The sequence below is a fragment of the Oncorhynchus mykiss genome, chromosome 32, assembly GCF_013265735.2.
Source record: "Oncorhynchus mykiss isolate Arlee chromosome 32, USDA_OmykA_1.1, whole genome shotgun sequence".
Taxonomy (NCBI): domain Eukaryota; kingdom Metazoa; phylum Chordata; class Actinopteri; order Salmoniformes; family Salmonidae; genus Oncorhynchus; species Oncorhynchus mykiss.
This window is the reverse complement of record NC_050572.1, coordinates 7855537-7875031: the sequence shown is the minus strand read 5'-3', so window position 1 is coordinate 7875031 and position 19495 is coordinate 7855537. Positions and strand designations below refer to the sequence as shown.

General features: G+C 45.0%; 1 protein-coding gene across 5 annotated transcripts; it reads left to right on the top strand.

Moving 5' to 3' along the window:
- The first annotated feature begins 1541 nt into the window (after window positions 1-1541).
- Window positions 1542-18864, top strand: LOC110487855 (low density lipoprotein receptor adapter protein 1-A). 5 transcript variants are annotated; one of them, XR_005041360.1, is made up of 11 exons: window positions 1542-1732; window positions 9727-9869; window positions 10282-10394; window positions 10595-10709; window positions 12768-12840; window positions 14853-14945; window positions 15386-15522; window positions 15607-15641; window positions 17653-18058; window positions 18138-18217; window positions 18258-18864. XR_005041360.1 is itself a non-coding variant. In XM_036971553.1 (9 exons), exons 1-9 carry the CDS (start codon window positions 1648-1650, stop codon window positions 17801-17803), a joined length of 945 nt encoding a protein of 314 aa, XP_036827448.1. In that variant the 5' UTR covers window positions 1542-1647; the 3' UTR covers window positions 17804-18864. The 5 variants fall into 5 exon arrangements, 1 of the variants encoding a protein (XP_036827448.1); XR_005041359.1 differs by having other exon boundaries at window positions 18138-18864; XR_005041358.1 differs by having other exon boundaries at window positions 17653-18098; window positions 18138-18864.
- Window positions 18865-19495: the final 631 nt, after the last annotated feature.

Sequence of the window (19495 nt, the reverse complement as noted above, 5' to 3'; positions counted from 1 at the left end):
GGTAGTAAATAATAATACAAGAATAAATACAATAAAATTATAATAAATAATAAAATAAAATCTCTCTCTCTCTCTCAGATAAGAATATATCTCTCTCTCTCTCAGATAAGAATATCTCTCTCTCTCTTTCTCTCTCTCTCAGATAAGAATATCTCTCTCTCTCTCTCTCTCTCTCTCTCTCTCAGATAAGAATATCTCTCTCTCCCTCAGATAAGAATATCTCTCTCTCTCTCTCTCTCTCAGATAAGAATATCTCTCTCTCTCTCTCTCTCTCAGATAATATCTCTCTCTCTCTCTCTCTCTCAGATAAGAATATATCTCTCTCTCTCTCTCAGATAAGAATATCTCTCTCTCTCTTTCTCTCTCTCTCAGATAAGAATATATCTCTCTATCTCTCTCTCAGATAAGAATATCTCTCTATCTCTCTCTCAGATAAGAATATCTCTCTCTCTCTCTCAGATAAGAATATCTCTCTCTCTCTTTCTCTCTCTCTCAGATAAGAATATCTCTCTCTATCTCTCTCTCAGATAAGAATATCTCTCTCTCTCTCAGATAAGAATATCTCTCTCTCTCTCTCTCTCAGATAAGAATATCTCTCTCTCTCTCTCTCTCTCAGATAAGAATATCTCTCTCTCTCTCAGATAAGAATATATCTCTCTCTCTCAGATAAGAATATCTCTCTCTATCTCTCTCTCAGATAAGAATATCTCTCTCTCTCTCAGATAAGAATATCTCTCTCTCTCTCTCTCTCAGATAAGAATATATCTCTCTCTCTCTCTCTCTCAGATAAGAATATCTCTCTCTCTCTCAGATAAGAATATATCTCTCTCTCTCAGATAAGAATATCTCTCTCTCTCTCAGATAAGAATATCTCTCTCTCTCTCAGATAAGAATATCTCTCTCTCTCTCAGATAAGAATATCTCTCTCTCTCTCAGATAAGAATATCTCTCTCTCTCTCAGATAAGAATATCTCTCTCTCTCTCAGATAAGAATATCTCTCTCTCTCTCTCTCTCTCTCTCAGATAAGAATATCTCTCTCTCTCTCAGATAAGAATATCTCTCTCTCTCTCTCTCAGATAAGAATATCTCTGATGTTGACATCCGTCTAGTCATCAGGCTCTTGTTAAGACTACAAATGCACCAGAGCATTAAACAATTGTACCTCCAATGAGTGGAAAACTTGATGAGAAATATAAGAGTTCCTATTTGTCTGTGAACATACCTTTTTACTTCAATACTGATTACGGATTAGAATTGAATGCAGGAGTGTTAAAGTTTATGACCACAAGGTGACGACAGTACGCTATTTTTTGTTGATAACTCATGACTGTTGCGCTTTAAAAAAAAATAATAATAATGTTTTAAAACATTGTGACAAGTAGTCTAGCATTTCGTTATCACTTGTTGATATCACAGTTGCAAATCATCGGTAATAAAGCAAAGGCAGTTTGACACTATTTTGACCTCTTGGGATTCCCTCCTGACGTATGTGACCGTGGGGATCCCCGTTCGGTTGATTAGCGGATATAGCCCCGTCCACCGGGGTCCTACTTCAACTCATTCCAAAGACTCGAAGTCAACTACAGTCTTTGGAGCTCTGCGGTCTACAAACACTTTTGTCAAGTTGTCTTGTCCTAAAGTCGGTGATGGATGCCTTACGGTCGGCTGGAAGAGCGATCATCCGAAGTCCAAGCATCGCGAAACGGTCTTGGAATTCCGGCAAACATAAAAGTAAGATTTGTTTTAATTAAGTGAAAACTTCCTCTGATTATTTATACCGAACAAAACATTCGACAACAAACACATTGTTTTAGTGGTGTAAACACAGCGAATTATTAACACTTGCCAATTTCTGTTTTTATGTTTGTGGGTCCAATTTTCATGTTATGCCGAATTTCTGACCGTTTGTTGGCTATTTAATAACTCTTGTTACATCCAGTGCAACACTTTTACATAATCTCATCAATCGTATATCCATTGCATGTTTGTCATTAGTTCACTCACTAGGCTGGCCTACTGTTGTCATGATTGGTGGCACCATTACGCTACCAATTAAGTAAAAAACAAACATGTAGCAACTACGTGTTTTCTTATGACATTAACTCGGTTGCAATATAATACCGCTTTTGTGTGTGGGGGGGTTGATAGAACTGGCAGTGTAGGCTGAGGACATTTCTATCTAGTAATCCACTATCCCCAAATCTTCCCAATTTGAGATCCGAGCCTGAAATGCACCACACCCTTGATAACCATATTCATCTCTCATGCAATGACTTAATTGCATGTTTGGATAACGGTACTCTATTTCCTGTACGCTGTCTACTTTGTCCCTATATTGGGACACTGTTTTACTGACACTGTTCAGAGTACTATTACAGTAGCCTAATAAGGGTACTTTTTCCTGTACATAAATAGCAGTGGTGTAAAATACTTTTAAAGTACTAAAGTATTTTTTTGTGTGTGTTCACTATACTATATTTTGACAACTTACTTCATTCACATTCATAAATGAAATGTACTTTTTACTCCATACATTTTCTCTGACACCAAAAAGTACTCGTTACATGTTGAGTGTTTTTAACAGGACAGAAAAAATGGTCTAATTCACTTATCAAGAGAACATTCCTACTGCCTCTGATCTGGTGGACTCACTAAACAGAGAATATCCCTGGTCATCTCCTACTGCCTCTGATCTGGAGGACTCACTAAACAGAATATCCCTGGTCATCTCCTACTGCCTCTGATCTGGAGGACTCACTAAACAGAGAACATCCCTGGTCATCTCCTACTGCCTCTGATCTGGAGGACTCACTAAACAGAGAATATCCCTGGTCATCTCCTACTGCCTCTGATCTGGAGGACTCACTAAACAGAGAACATCCCTGGCCATTCCTACTGCCTCTGATCTGGAGGACTCACTAAACACCTGCTTTGTTTGTAAATTAATGTCAGTTGTAGTGTGCGTAATACTTGACACTTAAGTACATTTTACAACCAAATACTTGTTGTTTTAAAAAAAAAACTTTTACTCAAACAATATTTTCCTGTTGGGGCATATGAAAGGTCAGGTGTCCCTGTCACCCTATTCGTGACAGTGCACTACTATTGACCAGGGTCCCATAAGGCTCAGGTCAAAAGTAGTGCACTATGTAGAGAATAGGGTAGGATTTAGATTGTGTGCTAAATCTCACTTGATCCTGGGCCAGGTGGGTGATTCGGTGGCTGCCGGGGAAACTAGACCTACTGATCACTATAGACAAGATATCAGCTACAGTCGGGGGGGGGGGTGTAAGATCAGGTGGGACTGTTCTAGCCAATGAGAGGGCAGATGCGCGTGTGAACAACGGGCGCAACTCTGATATAAAGTGTTTTTTTTTTTTTTTCTCAATTTTTATATCCGTACACTCGACAACCAAACTTAGATTCTATCAAATAAGACGTAGCAAATATGGTACATGTTTTGTTTAACCACATTCAACACACATTTTACAAAAACCCCTCGCTTGGTGAGCTTCTACATTTTTTTTTTTTTTTTTTCCGATTTTTGGGCCCAGTTATCGCTCTTACCTCTTCTCCTCTGGTCCGCAGCGTGGCTGGGTTCAATTTTGGGAACTGCTGGTGCTTCCTCTGTTGTCAACATTCCGCACACTTACGGATATTGTGTTTTTCTTAAAGCCTCTTTATTTAAGGGGCCTCCCGAGTGGCACAGCAGTCTAAAGGCACTGCGTCTCAGTGCTCGAGGCGTCACTACAGACCCTGGTTCGATCCAGGGGTGTATCACAACCGACTGTGATCGGAAGTCTCATAGGGAGGCGCACAATTTGGCCTGGCGTCATCCGGGTTAAGGGAGGGTTTGACCGAGGTAGGCCGTCATTGTTAAAAAAAAAAACATGTTGTTCTTAACTGACTTGCCTCGTTAAATAACTCATGAAATCATGTTCAAGTTAACACAAAATGTAATGTTGATTTAACTGTGATGTAGAGCTACAGGGTAGAGGTAGGTAATGTTGATTTTTAAGCTTCTGGCAGTGAGTGGCCTGCTTTCTGGCCTCTAATCTACAGTAGGCTTTCTGACTGTTTAGGGTTTTCTGAATCTGTTTTCCAGGTAGAGAGGGTCATTACTACTGAGCCTTATCGTTCAGCCTGCAGGACTGGCCATGGTCAGGCATGTAGACTGGGGACAATATCTTCCTTTTGGATAGAAGTTGTCCTCCGGCACAGATGCATAATCCATTTACCATCTCCCAGGAAACTATGTGTCCAGCACCCCTCACCCTCCCTTTCCTCTTGTCCCAGCACCCCTCACCCTCGCTTTCCTCTTGTCCCAGCACCCCTCACCCTCCCCTTTCCTCTTGTCCCAGCACCCCTCACCCTCCCCTTTCCTCTTGTCCCAGCACCCCTCACCCTCCCCTTTCCTCTTGTCCCAGCACCCCTCACCCTCCCCTTTCCTCTTGTCCCAGCACCCCTCACCCTCCCCTTTCCTCTTGTCCCAGCACCCCTCACCCTCCCCTTTCCTCTTGTCCCAGCACCCTTCACCCTCCCCTTTCCTCTTGTCCCAGCACCCCTCACCCTCCCCTTTCCTCTTGTCCCAGCACCCCTCACCCTCCCCTTTCCTCTTGTCCCAGCACCCCTCACCCTCCCCTTTCCTCTTGTCCCAGCACCCCTCACCCTCCCCTTTCCTCTTGTCCCAGCACCCCTCACCCTCCCCTTTCCTCTTGTCCCAGCACCCCTCACCCTCCCCTTTCCTCTTGTCCCAGCACCCCTCACCCTCCCCTTTCCTCTTGTCCCATGTCAAACAGATGGCTTTTGAGTTAGTGAGATTTTTAGAAATGGGTTGAGGTAAAAGCCACCTTGGCTGTTCTCTCCCCCCACATCCTCTGACACATGGACCGTTGGGTATTATAGGTCCATTTGAGACCACATCCCTTCCATATTACTTCATATCACCAACAGTATCTAATATAATATATTATATATATATAATATACTGTCCTCTTATTTATTATACAGTATTATAAGGCTCTGCTTAATTTCAGAGTACTTACCATTTAGGAACTAGAATACTCATTAGTCACTAATTAGTCATGTTTATTCAGTCATACCTATTTCTGTGAAATCCATTTAGTTCTCCCCCCCCCCCACACTCCTATAGTACGTGTTGACTTCTGTGAATTTAATGTTTTTCCTCATTCCTATAGGTGTCGTTGACAGGGTTCTGAGAATTCACTATTATTGTTTGTTCAGTCATTTACATCCACCTTGAAAACCCTGGATTCTAATTGGCTGTTGTGTTGATAGAGGGCTCTGGTGTGTGTGTGTTTCCTGTGGCAATGTTTTTGTGACCTTTGATCTACATTGGGACTGAGTGGTCGACCTCCCTGCGTTATCGTGTGTGTGTGTCACTGTAGTCTATAGGTTCAACTTACATCCAGAAACCTGACATGAACGTGAACCCTCTCTGCTCTTCTAAGAAGCAGTGTTTTCATTGGACATAGTCCTACAGGTCTTCTAAGAAGCAGTGTTTTCATTGGATGTTAGCCCTGTCAGAAGTCGGCTCCTAGTAGTCCAATGTCCCTAGATAACAGACTTTATGTAGACCGTAGACCTAAAGTGATGCACTGGATCTATATGGCAGAAACACATATCCTAGCCGCCTTCATTTCTCCCTCCACTGTTCCCCTAATTTCTCTCTCTCTCCCTCCTTCCATTCATCGTATCCCTCATACTTGAAGACTTGGCAATGATGCAAACTACAAAGAAGCACTCAAGAACAAGTCCATCAGAAATCACTTCGGTTGACCTCTTTCCTTCATAACCATCTCTGCCAAAGTCTTAGATTTTTGTTTGTTGAGAGATCGATAAGGGAAAGTCATTAATGGCGATCTTTAGGCGTGCGTCTGTCACCCCACACCCCTACATTCAGCTGATTCCCCTCACTGACCCCTGAACCCTAACCCATCCATCTTGTTATTTGGTCCTCAGGCATGCCTTCTGCCTGGTCTTACTGGAGCCTCTTCACAAAGCTGAGCTGCTTGTTACCTCACTCACTCTCACTCACTCACTCATGTCTGGGTGAGAGAGAAGGTCTGTGTGTGTGAGACCAGGTGTGTGTGTGCATCTGTGTGTATGGCAGTGTGCACTAGATCTCCAGAGTTCTAGAAGGCTACAGAACCGATAAGGAATGAGAAAATGGACTTCAATAGTTTATATTACTGACTCCCCCCCCCCTCCGTTTGGCATTCTGTCTTTCTCCTTCAATTCAACATGGAAGTAGGATGAAGTTACCTACTGCGTGTTAAGGTTTAATTTGCCTGGCTTCCCATCCACACAGCTCTATCCAAATATCACGCCCACTAATGTTTCTTCTCCATGATGAGTGCAGCTAGCGATGGCGCCGTAGGCTAGAAGTTGTCAGGCAAAGGTTTCATAGAGGGTAGCTGGTCCTAGATAACGTACTCCAGGATAAAATGAATGAAAACCTTGATGGAGACTCTGGAACAGAAACATATTTCTCTTATCATTACTTGTCAAAGTTAGTGTACAAGACTATTCCATTTTTTTGTCTCAATATTCTTTCCCTTTTCTCCCCCTCAATATTTTGCTCTCTTTTGCAGGTCAGCTGTAGGTTAGTTCTGAGTAAAAACATGTACTTTTGCCTAAAAGTTTTCTTTCACCATGATCCATATACAGTGTCTTTTTAAATATTTTTAGACAGCTTTTTAATGTTCATATTCAAAGTCCTGTTTTAAAGGAAAATATCTTTTAGCTCCACACGACTGACTCAACACTATTTCAGAGACAGATGTAGCAACCTACATCTACCTCCATATTGACCCTGTTCTCAAACATAGTTGAATATAGCATCTGGACTTTGACCCACCTCGCTGTTTGGAAACACGTGAGAACAACCTGGAGGTCATGACCTTGATCTTGATCCCAGCGTATATATCTCTATGGTTCAAACTTTTTATTATAGGTTTGTGATTTTTAATATTAGCTTTTAGATTTTTATTTGAAATTCAGTTTAGTTTGTCTGTTTTCTGACTTGATTTACTGGTTATTTTGTGAACATTTTTTTTGTTATATTTGTGTGTGTTTGGGAGAGAAAGTAGCTGTGGGAGTCTGAGACATTTATGTGTCGTAGGCTTATAGTTAGTTTTTTTTGGAATGTCACTTCTTGCCACTGGGGGGCAGTAATGCATAAGAAGATGGGGACCATAGACTTGGATAGACAACATCTCTGTGATGAGGGTTTCTGTGAGAGTCTGGGAAGCACCATTGAGGACCTCTCTATCTTGAAATAGTCCATTTTGTTCTACAAGAGAAATTCATTGACTGATTCCTTCCTGATGACCCTGCTGTCATGACTCCAACCCCGGGTCATTAGGTCATACCAACCGGGTCATTAGATCATACCAACCGGGTCATTAGGTCATACCAACCGGGTCATTAGGTCATACCACCTGGGTCATTAGGTCATGCCAACCGGGTCATCAGGAGGGGTCAGCCAATGAAGTTGGAAGTCCTGCCCAGTTGACTAAATAAATGTAAAAAATGGCAAAAGTCCTCAAGGTCACTGCCCATGCTAACTTATGTTTGTGTTTCTGTTAAACCAAACAAGACTCTGCGTTCCAGAGAGGTGGTCGTTTGGTTTCTAAAGCCCGATGACGGTTGTCCACAGACAGAATATTCTCTCCACGAACGCTTGGGACGCAGGGGCAGAAACCACAGCTTTGGATAAACAGCCATCCTTGCCTGCCAGAACTGGAGCGGCGACTCTGTAAACATGCCCAGCTTTACCTCTTCCAGGTATTTCCACAGCTCACACAGGACACAATGCCCTGCCAGGGGAGACCCTCAGACAGTCTTAGATACGAGGAAGCTATATTTCGGAAGAACTGTGGTCGAGATGCTTGCTCGATTCATCGTGCTGACATCTTGCTTGGGGTCCTGCTGCTCCATGGCTGTACTCTCTGATTTGCTGAAGTACAAAAGACTCTGCTTCCCTCATCAGCTCCATCTATGTTGAGCAAGCTGCTGTAGAGTGAGGATTGAAGCTGCCAGAGGATTCAGTATGCATGCAAAGCGCTCACGCAGTGACTTCAGGAGGACCTGTGCCAACTGTTTTGCAACAGTAGTTGACTGCAAGTGTGACTCGAGGTTGAGACGGCACGGTACCACATCAGACAGTGACCGGCTGTCAGTTTGAAGTCAGTGTGGATTGCGAACGGCTCCAGCAACTTCACAAGCTGCTCTAGCTTGGCCCAGTCGCGCTCCGTGCTCACACCTCAGATTTCTTCCCTGTTAGTTAGTGATAGCTAGTGATAGCTAGTGATAGCTAGTGATAGCTAGTGATTTCTTCCCTGTTAGTTAGTGGCCTAGCTTGTGCTTCATTATCACTAGCTATTTAAAACCCTCCGCATCTACTTTCAGCATTAAACTCCATTTAGATTTTTGGCCAAAGTTTAGAAGATAATAACCATCATTTGTTAGGATTTTTCTTTTCTTCAGTTTACTAAATTGTATTTCTTTTATTTAGTTTCAGTTTTTGTTTTACTATAAAACCTTGCTGTGGTTAACCCTCCTATTCCTTACAATCTTATAACCTTGCTGTGGTTAACCCTCCTATTCCTTACAATCTTATAACCTTGCTGTGGTTAACCCTCCTATTCCTTACAATCTTATAACCTTGCTGTGGTTAACCCTCCTATTCCTTACCATCTTATAACCTTGCTGTGGTTAACCCTCCTATTCCTTACCATTTTATAACCTGGCTGTGGTTAACCCTCCTATTCCTTACAATCTTATAACCTTGCTGTGGTTAACCCTCCTATTCCTTACAATCTTATAACCTTGCTGTGGTTAACCCTCCTATTCCTTACAATCTTATAACCTTGCTGTGGTTAACCCTCCTATTCCTTACCATTTTATAACCTGGCTGTGGTTAACCCTCCTATTCCTTACAATCTTATAACCTTGCTGTGGTTAACCCTCCTATTCCTTACAATCTTATAACCTTGCTGTGGTTAACCCTCCTATTCCTTACCATCTTATAACCTGGCTGTGGTTAACCCTCCTATTCCTTACCATCTTATAACCTGGCTGTGGTTAACCCTCCTATTCCTTACAATCTTATAACCTTGCTGTGGTTAACCCTCCTATTCCTTACAATCTTATAACCTTGCTGTGGTTAACCCTCCTATTCCTTACCATCTTATAACCTTGCTGTGGTTAACCCTCCTATTCCTTACAATCTTATAACCTTGCTGTGGTTAACCCTCCTATTCCTTACCATCTTATAACCTTGCTGTGGTTAACCCTCCTATTCCTTACCATCTTATAACCTTGCTGTGGTTAACCCTCCTATTCCTTACAATCTTATAACCTTGTTGTGGTTAACCCTCCTATTCCTTACAATCTTATAACCTGGCTGTGGTTAACCCTCCTATTCCTTACAATCTTATAACCTTGCTGTAAGGAATAGGAGGGTTAACCACAGCAAGGTTATAAGATTGTAAGGAATAGGAGGGTTAACCACAATCTTATAACCTTGCTGTGGTTAACCCTCCTATTCCTTACAATCTTATAACCTTGCTGTGGTTAACCCTCCTATTCCTTACAATCTTATAACCTTGCTGTGGTTAACCCTCCTATTCCTTACAATCTTATAACCTTGCTGTGGTTAACCCTCCTATTCCTTACAATCTTATAACCTGTCTCTCTAGAACTTCCTGAGAACTGGACCGACACGAGGGAGACTGTTGTGGAGGGCATGACCTTTAACCTCCGCCACCTAGGCATGACCCTGGTGGACCAGGCCAAAGGAGAGGACCTATCAGCAGCTGCTGTCAAGAGGATCGTTGCCACGGTGAGCTGTGATGCCATACAAGTAGGAGGGATTGGAATTTCAAAGCACAGGAAGTTACTAAACTCTTGATTTTAGATTATATTTTTGGAGTTGATCTTGATTGCTTTTTTTCTCAAGAACAGCACTTTTTTTTTTTTTCTTAAGTGCTTCACGATAACTAAATAACGTGGCCTGCTCCTTTAAAAACAAACGATCCATTAGCTGCATTGGTTTCATTATATTGTTGATAATCTTTTTTCTTAGCGTCCATGCTTACTGATAATACATATATCTATCTTGCTATTATTGTGATTTATTATTTTAAGATCTTTGTCTAATTATTGTTATCTCATATTGATCCAGGCCAAGGCCATTAGGAATAAATGATTTGTAATGAATCTATATTCTCTGTCTTCAACTCTATCCCCTCCAGGCCAAAGCGGGAGGTAAGAAGCCTCCGAAGGTTTCTCTGAAGGTTTCTCCTCAGGGTATAATGCTCTACGATAGTCTGACCAACCAGCTGCTAGACAACATCTCCATATACAGGTGTGTGTGGTGGGGAGAGGGCAAATGTCTTTGAAAATACATCTCCCTACAGGAGACCAGACCTCTACAGAGCTGGGTGATCTCTCTCTATCCTCTCTCTCCTCCCTCTCTGAGGACACTTTCCATTTTGAACCATAACTGTAAACCGCTGAATTTATTTTGCCCTCTGACGTTTTAACCTTTGCCCTTGTGTCCTGCAGGATATCCTACTGCACGGCGGACAAGCTGCACGACAAGGTGTTTGCCTACATTTCCCAGAACACCCTCAACGGAACACTGGAGTGCCACGCCTACCTCTGCTCCAAGAGGAAAGTGGTGAGTGTGAACTGACACCACAACAACCTTTATAATCTGAAAGGACTGGATGAGTCTAAAAAATGTTCTTATGCCTCTGCTTGGACCTCCTGTAAACTATTATTTTTACTTCTCTACACTCGAGCTGAAAGGAAAGATCCCAGAAATGTTCCATACTGCACAAAAAAAGCTTATTTATCCCCAATGTTGTGCTCAAATTGGTTTTATATACATGTTAGTGAGCATTTCTCCTTTGCCAAGATAATCCATCCACCGGACAGGTGTGGCATATCAAGAAGCTGATTAAACAGCTTGATCATTACACAGGTGCACCTTGTGCTGGGGGACAATAAATGGCCTCTCTAAAATGTGCAGTTTTGTCACACAACACAATGCCACAGATGTCTCTAGTTTTAAGAGATCGTAAGAGAACTGGAGAACCAGGGTTATACTGTTGGGGATACTGGAGGACCAGGGTTATACTGTTGGGGATACTGGAGGACCAGGGTTATACTGTTGGGGGTACTGGAGGACCAGGGTTATACTGTTGGGGGTACTGGAGGACCAGGGTTATACTATTGGGGGTACTGTAGGACCAGGGTGGCAGTGTTGGGGGTACTGGAGGACCAGGGTGGCAGTGTTGGGGGTACTGGAGGACCAGGGTGGCAGTGTTGGGGGTACTGGAGGACCAGGATTATACTGTTGGGGGTACTGGAGGACCAGGGTTATACTATTGGGGGTACTGTAGGACCAGGGTGGCAGTGTTGGGGGTACTGGAGGACCAGGGTGGCAGTGTTGGGGGTACTGGAGGACCAGGGTGGCAGTGTTGGGGGTACTGGAGGACCAGGATTATACTGTTGGGGTTACTGGAGGACCAGGGTTATACTGTTGGGGGTACTGGAGGACCAGGGTTATGCTGTTGGGGGTACTGGAGGACCAGGGTTATGCTGTTGGGGGTACTGGAGGACCAGGGTGGCAGTGTTGGGGGTACTGGAGGACCAGGGTGACAGTGTTGGGGGTACTGGAGGACCAGGGTGACAGTGTTGGGGGGTACTGGAGGACCAGGGTGGCAGTGTTGGGGGGGTACTGGAGGACCAGGGTTATGCTGTTGGGGGTACTGGAGGACCAGGGTGGCAGTGTTGGGGGGGTACTGGAGGACCAGGGTTATGCTGTTGGGGGTACTGGAGGACCAGGGTTATGCTGTTGGGGGTACTGGAGGACCAGGGTTATGCTGTTGGGGGTACTGGAGGACCAGGGTTATGCTGTTGGGGGTACTGGAGGACCAGGGTGACAGTGTTGGGGGTACTGGAGGACCAGGGTGGCAGTGTTGGGGGTACTGGAGGACCAGGGTGACAGTGTTGGGGGTACTGGAGGACCAGGGTGACAGTGTTGGGGGGTACTGGAGGACCAGGGTGACAGTGTTGGGGGTACTGGAGGACCAGGGTGGCAGTGTTGGGGGGTACTGGAGGACCAGGGTTATGCTGTTGGGGGGTACTGGAGGACCAGGGTTATGCTGTTGGGGGTACTGGAGGACCAGAGTTGAGGAAATGCTGCTCTAGGGGTTAGGGAAGGGGATAGACACGGAAATGAATCCACTCCTTAGAACAGGATCGAACTTCCTACCATAACTACTGGTTGTGCAGGGTTTTGTTCCAGTCCTGCTCTAACCCAGCTGACTCTACTAATCAGCTGCTCAGCAGCACTTTGAGCACCTGATTCGGGTATATTAAAGCGGGGGCTGGAACAAAAGCCTGCCTTAAAACATGTTTGCTTCCAATATAACCCCTACATCTGACTGGCCTTCTCTCGTTCCCCCGGGGGAAACATTGGGGTTGTGAGGAGTGCAACCTTCTCTTTTTCGACTGCATGTGTTGCTGGGATTCTGAAAATACATACATACATACATTTTACTTAATAAAAGTATATTTTTCAAATGGTCTTGTTCAATAACGTTTGTATGTTGTCCCATTTTTAAAATAATCTGTACTCTTAATTTCAGTGTCCTTTTGATTGTTAAAGTTGTTTCATTGGGGCTTATAGCATTATAACAACTTTGTGAATGGTCTCTTTCTCTCCTAGGCCCAGGCAGTGACTCTGACTGTAGCACAGGCCTTTAAAGTGGCCTTTGAGTTCTGGCAGGTTGCCAAAGAAGGTAGGTTGCTGTTCAAACCCTGCTACCCTCCAGAAGGGGACGGTCTGTACAGGTGTATCAAAGCTGAGGCTGGAAAAACGGCTTCCATCTCAAGATCATCCGACTGTTAAATAGTCCCCACTAGCCGGCCTCCTGCCCAGTTCCCCCTGCCCTGAACTTTAGTCGTCGTCACTAGCCGGCCTCCTGCCCGGTTCCCCCTGCCCTGAACTTTAGTCGTCGTCACTAGCCGGCCTCCTGCCCGGTTCCCCCTGCCCTGAACTTTAGTCGTCACTAGCCGGCCTCCTGCCCGGTTCCCCCTGCCCTGAACTTTAGTCGTCGTCACTAGCCGGCCTCCTGCCCGGTTCCCCCTGCCCTGAACTTTAGTCGTTGTCACTAGCCGGCCTCCTGCCCGGTTCCCCCTGCCCTGAACTTTAGTCGTCGTCACTAGCCGGCCTCCTGCCCGGTTTCCCCTGCCCTGAACTTTAGTCGTCGTCACTAGCCGGCCTCCTGCCCGGTTCCCCCTGCCCTGAACTTTAGTCGTCGTCACTAGCCGGCCTCCTGCCCGGTTCCCCCTGCCCTGAACTTTAGTCGTCGTCACTAGCCGGCCTCCTGCCCGGTTCCCCCTGCCCTGAACTTTAGTCGTCGTCACTAGCCGGCCTCCTGCCCGGTTCCCCCTGCCCTGAACTTTAGTCGTCGTCACTAGCCGGCCTCCTGCCCGGTTTCCCCTGCCCTGAACTTTAGTCGTCGTCACTAGCCGGCCTCCTGCCCGGTTCCCCCTGCCCTGAACTTTAGTCGTCGTCACTAGCCGGCCTCCTGCCCGGTTTCCCCTGCCCTGAACTTTAGTCGTCGTCACTAGCCGGCCTCCTGCCCGGTTCCCCCTGCCCTGAACTTTAGTCGTCGTCACTAGCCGGCCTCCTGCCCTGAACTTTAGTCGTCGTCACTAGCCGGCTAGCATCCGGTTACTTAGAAGCTGCTATGGACATGGTCATGGCACACGCAAACCGGGAGATGGGGACACGTACATTTATTTACACACGAGGTCACAATTTATCATTTTCTATATAAAATCGAATGTTATTTGTCACATGCTGCGAATAAAACCGGTGTAGACTTTACCCACAACAAGTTTAGTTAACAGCCCTTAAGCAACAGTGCAGAGTTAAAAAGGAAGACATTTGCTAAAAGGAGGAGGAAGAAAAAATTGTATCACAACATGACAGCAACGAGGCTATGTACAAGGAGTACTGGTGTAGGGGTACCAGATTGTTGAAGTAATATGTGGGGGGGGGGGGGGGTGGGTATAAGTGACTAGGGATTCAGGATAGATAATTAACAGAGTAGCAGCTGCAGCATGTGTATTAGAGGTGTGGGTTGAGTCCAGTGAGGTGAGGCGGTTGCAACAACAAAATACAAAGGCTGTCAAAGCAAAAAGCCTGGGTAGCTGCTGTTCGGTAGCTGCTGTTCGGTAGCTGCTGTTCGGTAGCTGCTGTTCGGTAGCCGCTGTTCGGTAGCCGCTGTTCGGTAGCCGCTGTTCGGTAGCCGCTGTTCGGTAGCCGCTGTTCGGTAGCCGCTGTTCGGTAGCCGCTGTTCGGTAGCCGCTGTTCGGTAGCCGCTGTTCGGTAGCCGCTGTTCGGTAGCCGCTGTTCGGTAGCCGCTGTTCGGTAGCCGCCGTTCGGTAGCCGCTTTGCTGAATTGTTTCTGCTGTCTTTTGGCTTGGGGGGGGTAGAAGCTGTTCAGTAGCCGTGTGTGTGTGGGGGGGAGGGGGGTAGAAGCTGTTCAGTAGCCGCGTGTGTGTGTGGGGGGGGGGGGGGGGGGGGGTAGAAGCTGTTCAGTAGCTGCGTGTGTGTGTGGGGGGGGGGGGGGGTAGAAGCTGTTCAGTAGCCGCGTGTGTGTGTGTGGGGGGGGGGGGGGGGGTAGAAGCTGTTCAGTAGCTGCGTGTGTGTGTGTGTGTGTGTGTGTGGGGGGGGGGGGGGGGGGGTAGAAGCTGTTCAGTAGCCGTGTGTGTGTTGATGGTAGTATTTTGTGTCTTGTAGAGAAAGGGAAGAGGGTGAAGTCCGGCTCGGCTGGAGAAGCATCCGGCAGCTCCCAATTAGAAGGATCCAACAGCCTGGCTAGTCTGAAAGAAGGTAAGGTGAAACACATCACACACAGAGCGAGACTGAGGCTGCATTTTCACATGAAGCCCAATTCTGATTTTTTTTTTTTTTTTTTTTCACCAATCCGATCAGCTCTGGAAAAATATCAGAATTGTACTGGTTGTGTAAACGCAGCCCTCAAACACACACGCTCTCCATCTTTATCCAATGCAGAGTTTTTTTTAAATATAATGTTCAACAGATTTATGTTACGATGGAATGCACTAATTGTACGTCTCTGGATAAGAGCATCTGCTAAATGACTACAGTGTAAATCAGAATAACATTTACTTTATGTTATTTAGCAATGAAATGTCTGTCGTTGGATGGATCCTTAGGATTTTTTTTTTTTTTTTTTCTGTAGGCAGTTGGAGTCCAACTGTAAACACTCAACTTTACTGATTTTGATTGGCTGATTTTTGTCTCCATAGATGTTGCCACGGGTAACCTACTGGACCTGGAGGAACGGACTCATGTTGCCGTGGTTCTGGAAACCAATGGCAACGAGGAGTTCCAGGTGGACGACCACACCGCTCCTGAGGACATTGATAACAATAACACTGTCTGGGTACGTCTCAAATCAACCGTTTCTCTCTTTAAATGGGGGAAAAATATTTTGGATACAGAAACTCACAATCTCTCTCTCTTGCAGGACATTGAGGAAGACTTGGATGAGGCTTTTTCTAGGTAAGACACTCATCCTAAAAATGTATCTGTTGTCAATAAAGCGAGTCACTTCTTGCTGCTGATTGACCACAGAAATCAATCGGCTCATTGATTTGCTCAGATCAGATTTGCCTGAGAGTGATTGCCGCTTTTGGAGAATGTGACTCCACAGCTCCGACTATAATGGATCATCAGACTTACAAGGTTAGACTAGAGAAATGGTCAGAGGTAGAGATGAAACCGAGAACAGGGTTGGCCTCAATTCAGACTTGAATTCAGACTGCCTCATACATCTCAATTATTGAATTTTAATTGAAGCAGTAAACAGGATATAGAATTGCGTTTAGAATTTGAATTAAAGGACATTTTAATTAAATCCAAATACCTCTTCTCTTCAATATTAGGTGTAGTCTGTACAAATGTACCGTATGTATATCAAACATGTCATTGTATAAATGCATAGAAAATGTTGAAACAAACGCAAATATTACGTTCAATTAATCAGTTACGTTTTTGTTCAATAAAGAAGCCAAACAGATGCAATGTATAATGAACATAGGCTTTAGGCTGTGGGATTAGGCTGTGGGATTAGGCTGTGGGATTAGGCTGTGGGATTAGGCTGTGGGATTAGGCTGTGGGATTAGGCTGTGGGATTAGGCTGTGGGATTAGGCTGTGGGATTAGGCTGTGGGATTAGGCTGTGGGATTAGGCTGTGGGATTAGGCTGTGGGATTAGGCTGTGGGATTAGGCTGTGGGATTAGGCTGTGGGATTAGGCTGTGGGATTAGGCTGTGGGACTAGGCTGTGGGACTAGGCTTTGGGCTGTGGGACTAGGCTTTGGGCTGTGGGACTAGGTTTTAGGCTGTGGGACTAGGCTTTAGGCTGTGGGACTAGGCTGTGGGACTAGGCTTTAGGCTGTGGGACTAGGCTGTGGGACTAGGCTTTAGGCTGTGGGACTAGGCTGTAGGATTAGGCTGTGGGACTAGGTTTTAGGCTGTGGGACTAGGCTGTGGGACTAGGCTGTGGGACTAGGCTGTGGGACTAGGCTGTGGGACTAGGCTTTAGGCTGTGGGACTAAGTATAGGGGAAGCAGGTCTTATCATTTTAGTTTCTTTATTCAGAATTATCTTAATGTGGGGGGGGGGGGGGGATTTGAGTCTTAATGCAGCCTAAAAATCAGCCCAACCCTGACAGAAAATGAAGTGTGACAGAATAAGTAAATGACAGCAGTGTGTAGCCCCGCCTCCTTTCTGTTCACTGTCTCCAGGTAACACTGCTGTGTGTTTGGTGTAGAGTGGACTCTAACCCCGCCCCCAACCTAACCTAAAACACCATTATACAGTCCACTGACCCAACCATAAACACTCCTTGTGCTACAATAACACCCTTTGTGTATAAAACAGAGCAAAAAGGCAGGAACTGCTCATTTGGTCAAAAATTATTTCGTCATTTTTGCTACTCTAAATACATGTTTAATCATGTGGGCAAGTATCCTGTCGCTATTGTGTTTTGTAGACAATGGGGGTCATGTTAGCAGTAACTGTACTAAAGTTACTGTGAAAACCAAGGTAAATAAAAGCTATTTTTCTCATGTCCACGCTGTGAGCAATTACTGTCTATTTGCTTGGTAAGGCAGCATACATGTCTCATGTGTTGTGACTCTGTTGATGTTTAGTAACTTCCTGTTTGTGTCAACTCCTACCAGACCGACTAATATCATCTATACAATTTTTAATTGAGAGTTCAATCAAGTTTTATTCAGGTATATTTATGTGTAGGACCCACTGTTGTACATACTGCATCAGTTAACGTCTGATAGTGATCATTCAACATCTGCTGGTCCTCTGCAGTGGAGCAGGTCGGGGTTGGAGGGGTTTGAACACCCGACTCCGCTAACAATCCCTGCAGTGCATTACATGATTACAATGCATATCTACCTCTCTTCAATCCTCTCACCCATTCCATCACATTTTCTCATTTCCGTCTCTCACCCCCCCCCCCCCCCCCCCCCCCCCCCCCCCCCCCCCCCCCAGACTGGCAGTGTCCCGTACTAACCCCCAGGTCCTGGATGTTGGGGTGACTCCCCAGGATTGGCTTACAGAACCTGACCGGGCCAATGGGAACACATGCAACCAGAACACATCGAACACCACCAATGGAGATGACTTCTTCTTTGTCTTCTGATTGGCTACCGGGGGGCGACCGAGAGGCACAGCCTTTCGGCTTTTTGGCCCAATCCCAAATCAACCCCTAGGCCCTACGCTGGAACTACAGCACACCATATTTGTTTCCTCCTCTCAGGTCTGCATAGGTCTAGGGCTCAATTTGAGATGGGGCCCATAGAGTTGGCTTTGGCCCCATTCCAAACCGATCCCTTGCCTCTGTCCTTATTCCCTAGTTGACTCCCTCCCCCCTTATAGATCTGAAAGGACTGGATAGGTTGACACCTCCCCCTTATAGATCTGAAAGGACTGGATAGGTTGACTCCTCCCCCTTATAGATCTGAAAGACTGGATAGGTTGACTCCTCCCCCTTATAGATCTGAAAGGACTGCATAGGTTGACTCCTCCCCCTTATAGATCTGAAAGGACTGCATAGGTTGACTCCTCCCCCTTATAGATCTGAAAGGACTGCATAGGTTGAGAGCTTCTGTCATTGTTTTGTTTTTTTTTCCCCCCTAGTTTTTATAGATCTACACGGGGCCGCCAGGAGGAACCTATGGGTAGAGGCTAGGGACTAGAACTGGGACCTTTATTTTGTGTTGGATGGGATGGGATGTGTAATTTCAGTCAGTTTAGCTCTAAATCTCAATAGAAATCTGTCACATTACGTTTTAGATTAGTCTTCTACATAAACACACTTGATACTACAAAGCCTCTATACAGACCAAGCAAGACGATCAAGGTTGGTACTCCCTACTTTGCTTAGGGGATGTAGTCTTTGCATACTAGAGTTTAGTTCAGTTGCCATGAAACAGCAGAAAGCACTTTGGAGAAAGAAAAAAAAAAAGGTACTTCCTGAATTTGTTTTCTCCAACTTATTCAAAACTCTTTGTCCTGTTTGTGCCTACTTAATGTGACCCAGGAAAGTGATGTACTATATTGAAATCCTTCCTTCCATGGCCAGTTTCAGCCTGTTCTGTAACCTATCTTGACCCTATTGACCAATGCACCATGTAGTACTGTACTGTATACCAGCATAACTTTTTGAATAAAACTTTTTAATCATGCATATGAAATTTAAAAGGATGTTTGGTATACTTTTTAGGAAAGGATTTTTCTTGTTGCTTAACACCCACTGACGGAGAGGGCGTTGCTGCCTGTGTTGTACAATTCCAGCTACTTATCCAAAATGTTCCAGAAATTGTGGTTGGAGTATTCTGGATTTCCGGCTTATTCCAGGAATCCTTCAATCTGTATTTCTGGAAAAACATGGACATTTTGGGATAGTTTCTGGAATTTTGTAACTCAATGCTTCAAAACAAATTTTATTTGTCACATACACATGGTTAGCAGATGTTAATCCGAGTGTGGCGAAATGCTTGTGCTTCTAGTTCCGACCATGCAGTAATATCTAACAATTTCACAACTACTGTGTGTGTGTGTGTGTGAGTTATATATATATATATATATATATATATATATTACACACTCACACACACACACGTGTAAAGGAATGAATATGTACATATAAATCTATGGGTGAGCGATGGCCGAACAGCATAGGCAAGATGCAGTAGATGGTATAGAGTACAGTGTGTATATACCCTACATTACTCATCTCCTATGTATGTAAACATTATAAAGTGGCATTGTTTAAAGTGACTAGTGATACATTTACATCCAATTGTTAGTGGCGGGAGTTGAGTCAGTGTGT

Coding starts and splice junctions, on each gene's coding strand:
- LOC110487855 (XM_036971553.1), top strand. CDS start 1,648: ATGGATGCCTTACGGTCGGCTGGAAGAGCGATCATCCGAAGTCCAAGC. Junction 12,841..14,852: donor CTGGCAGGTTGCCAAAGAAG/GTAGGTTGCTGT, acceptor TGTGTCTTGTAG/AGAAAGGGAAGAGGGTGAAG. Junction 15,642..17,652: donor TTGGATGAGGCTTTTTCTAG/GTAAGACACTCA, acceptor CCCCCCCCCCAG/ACTGGCAGTGTCCCGTACTA.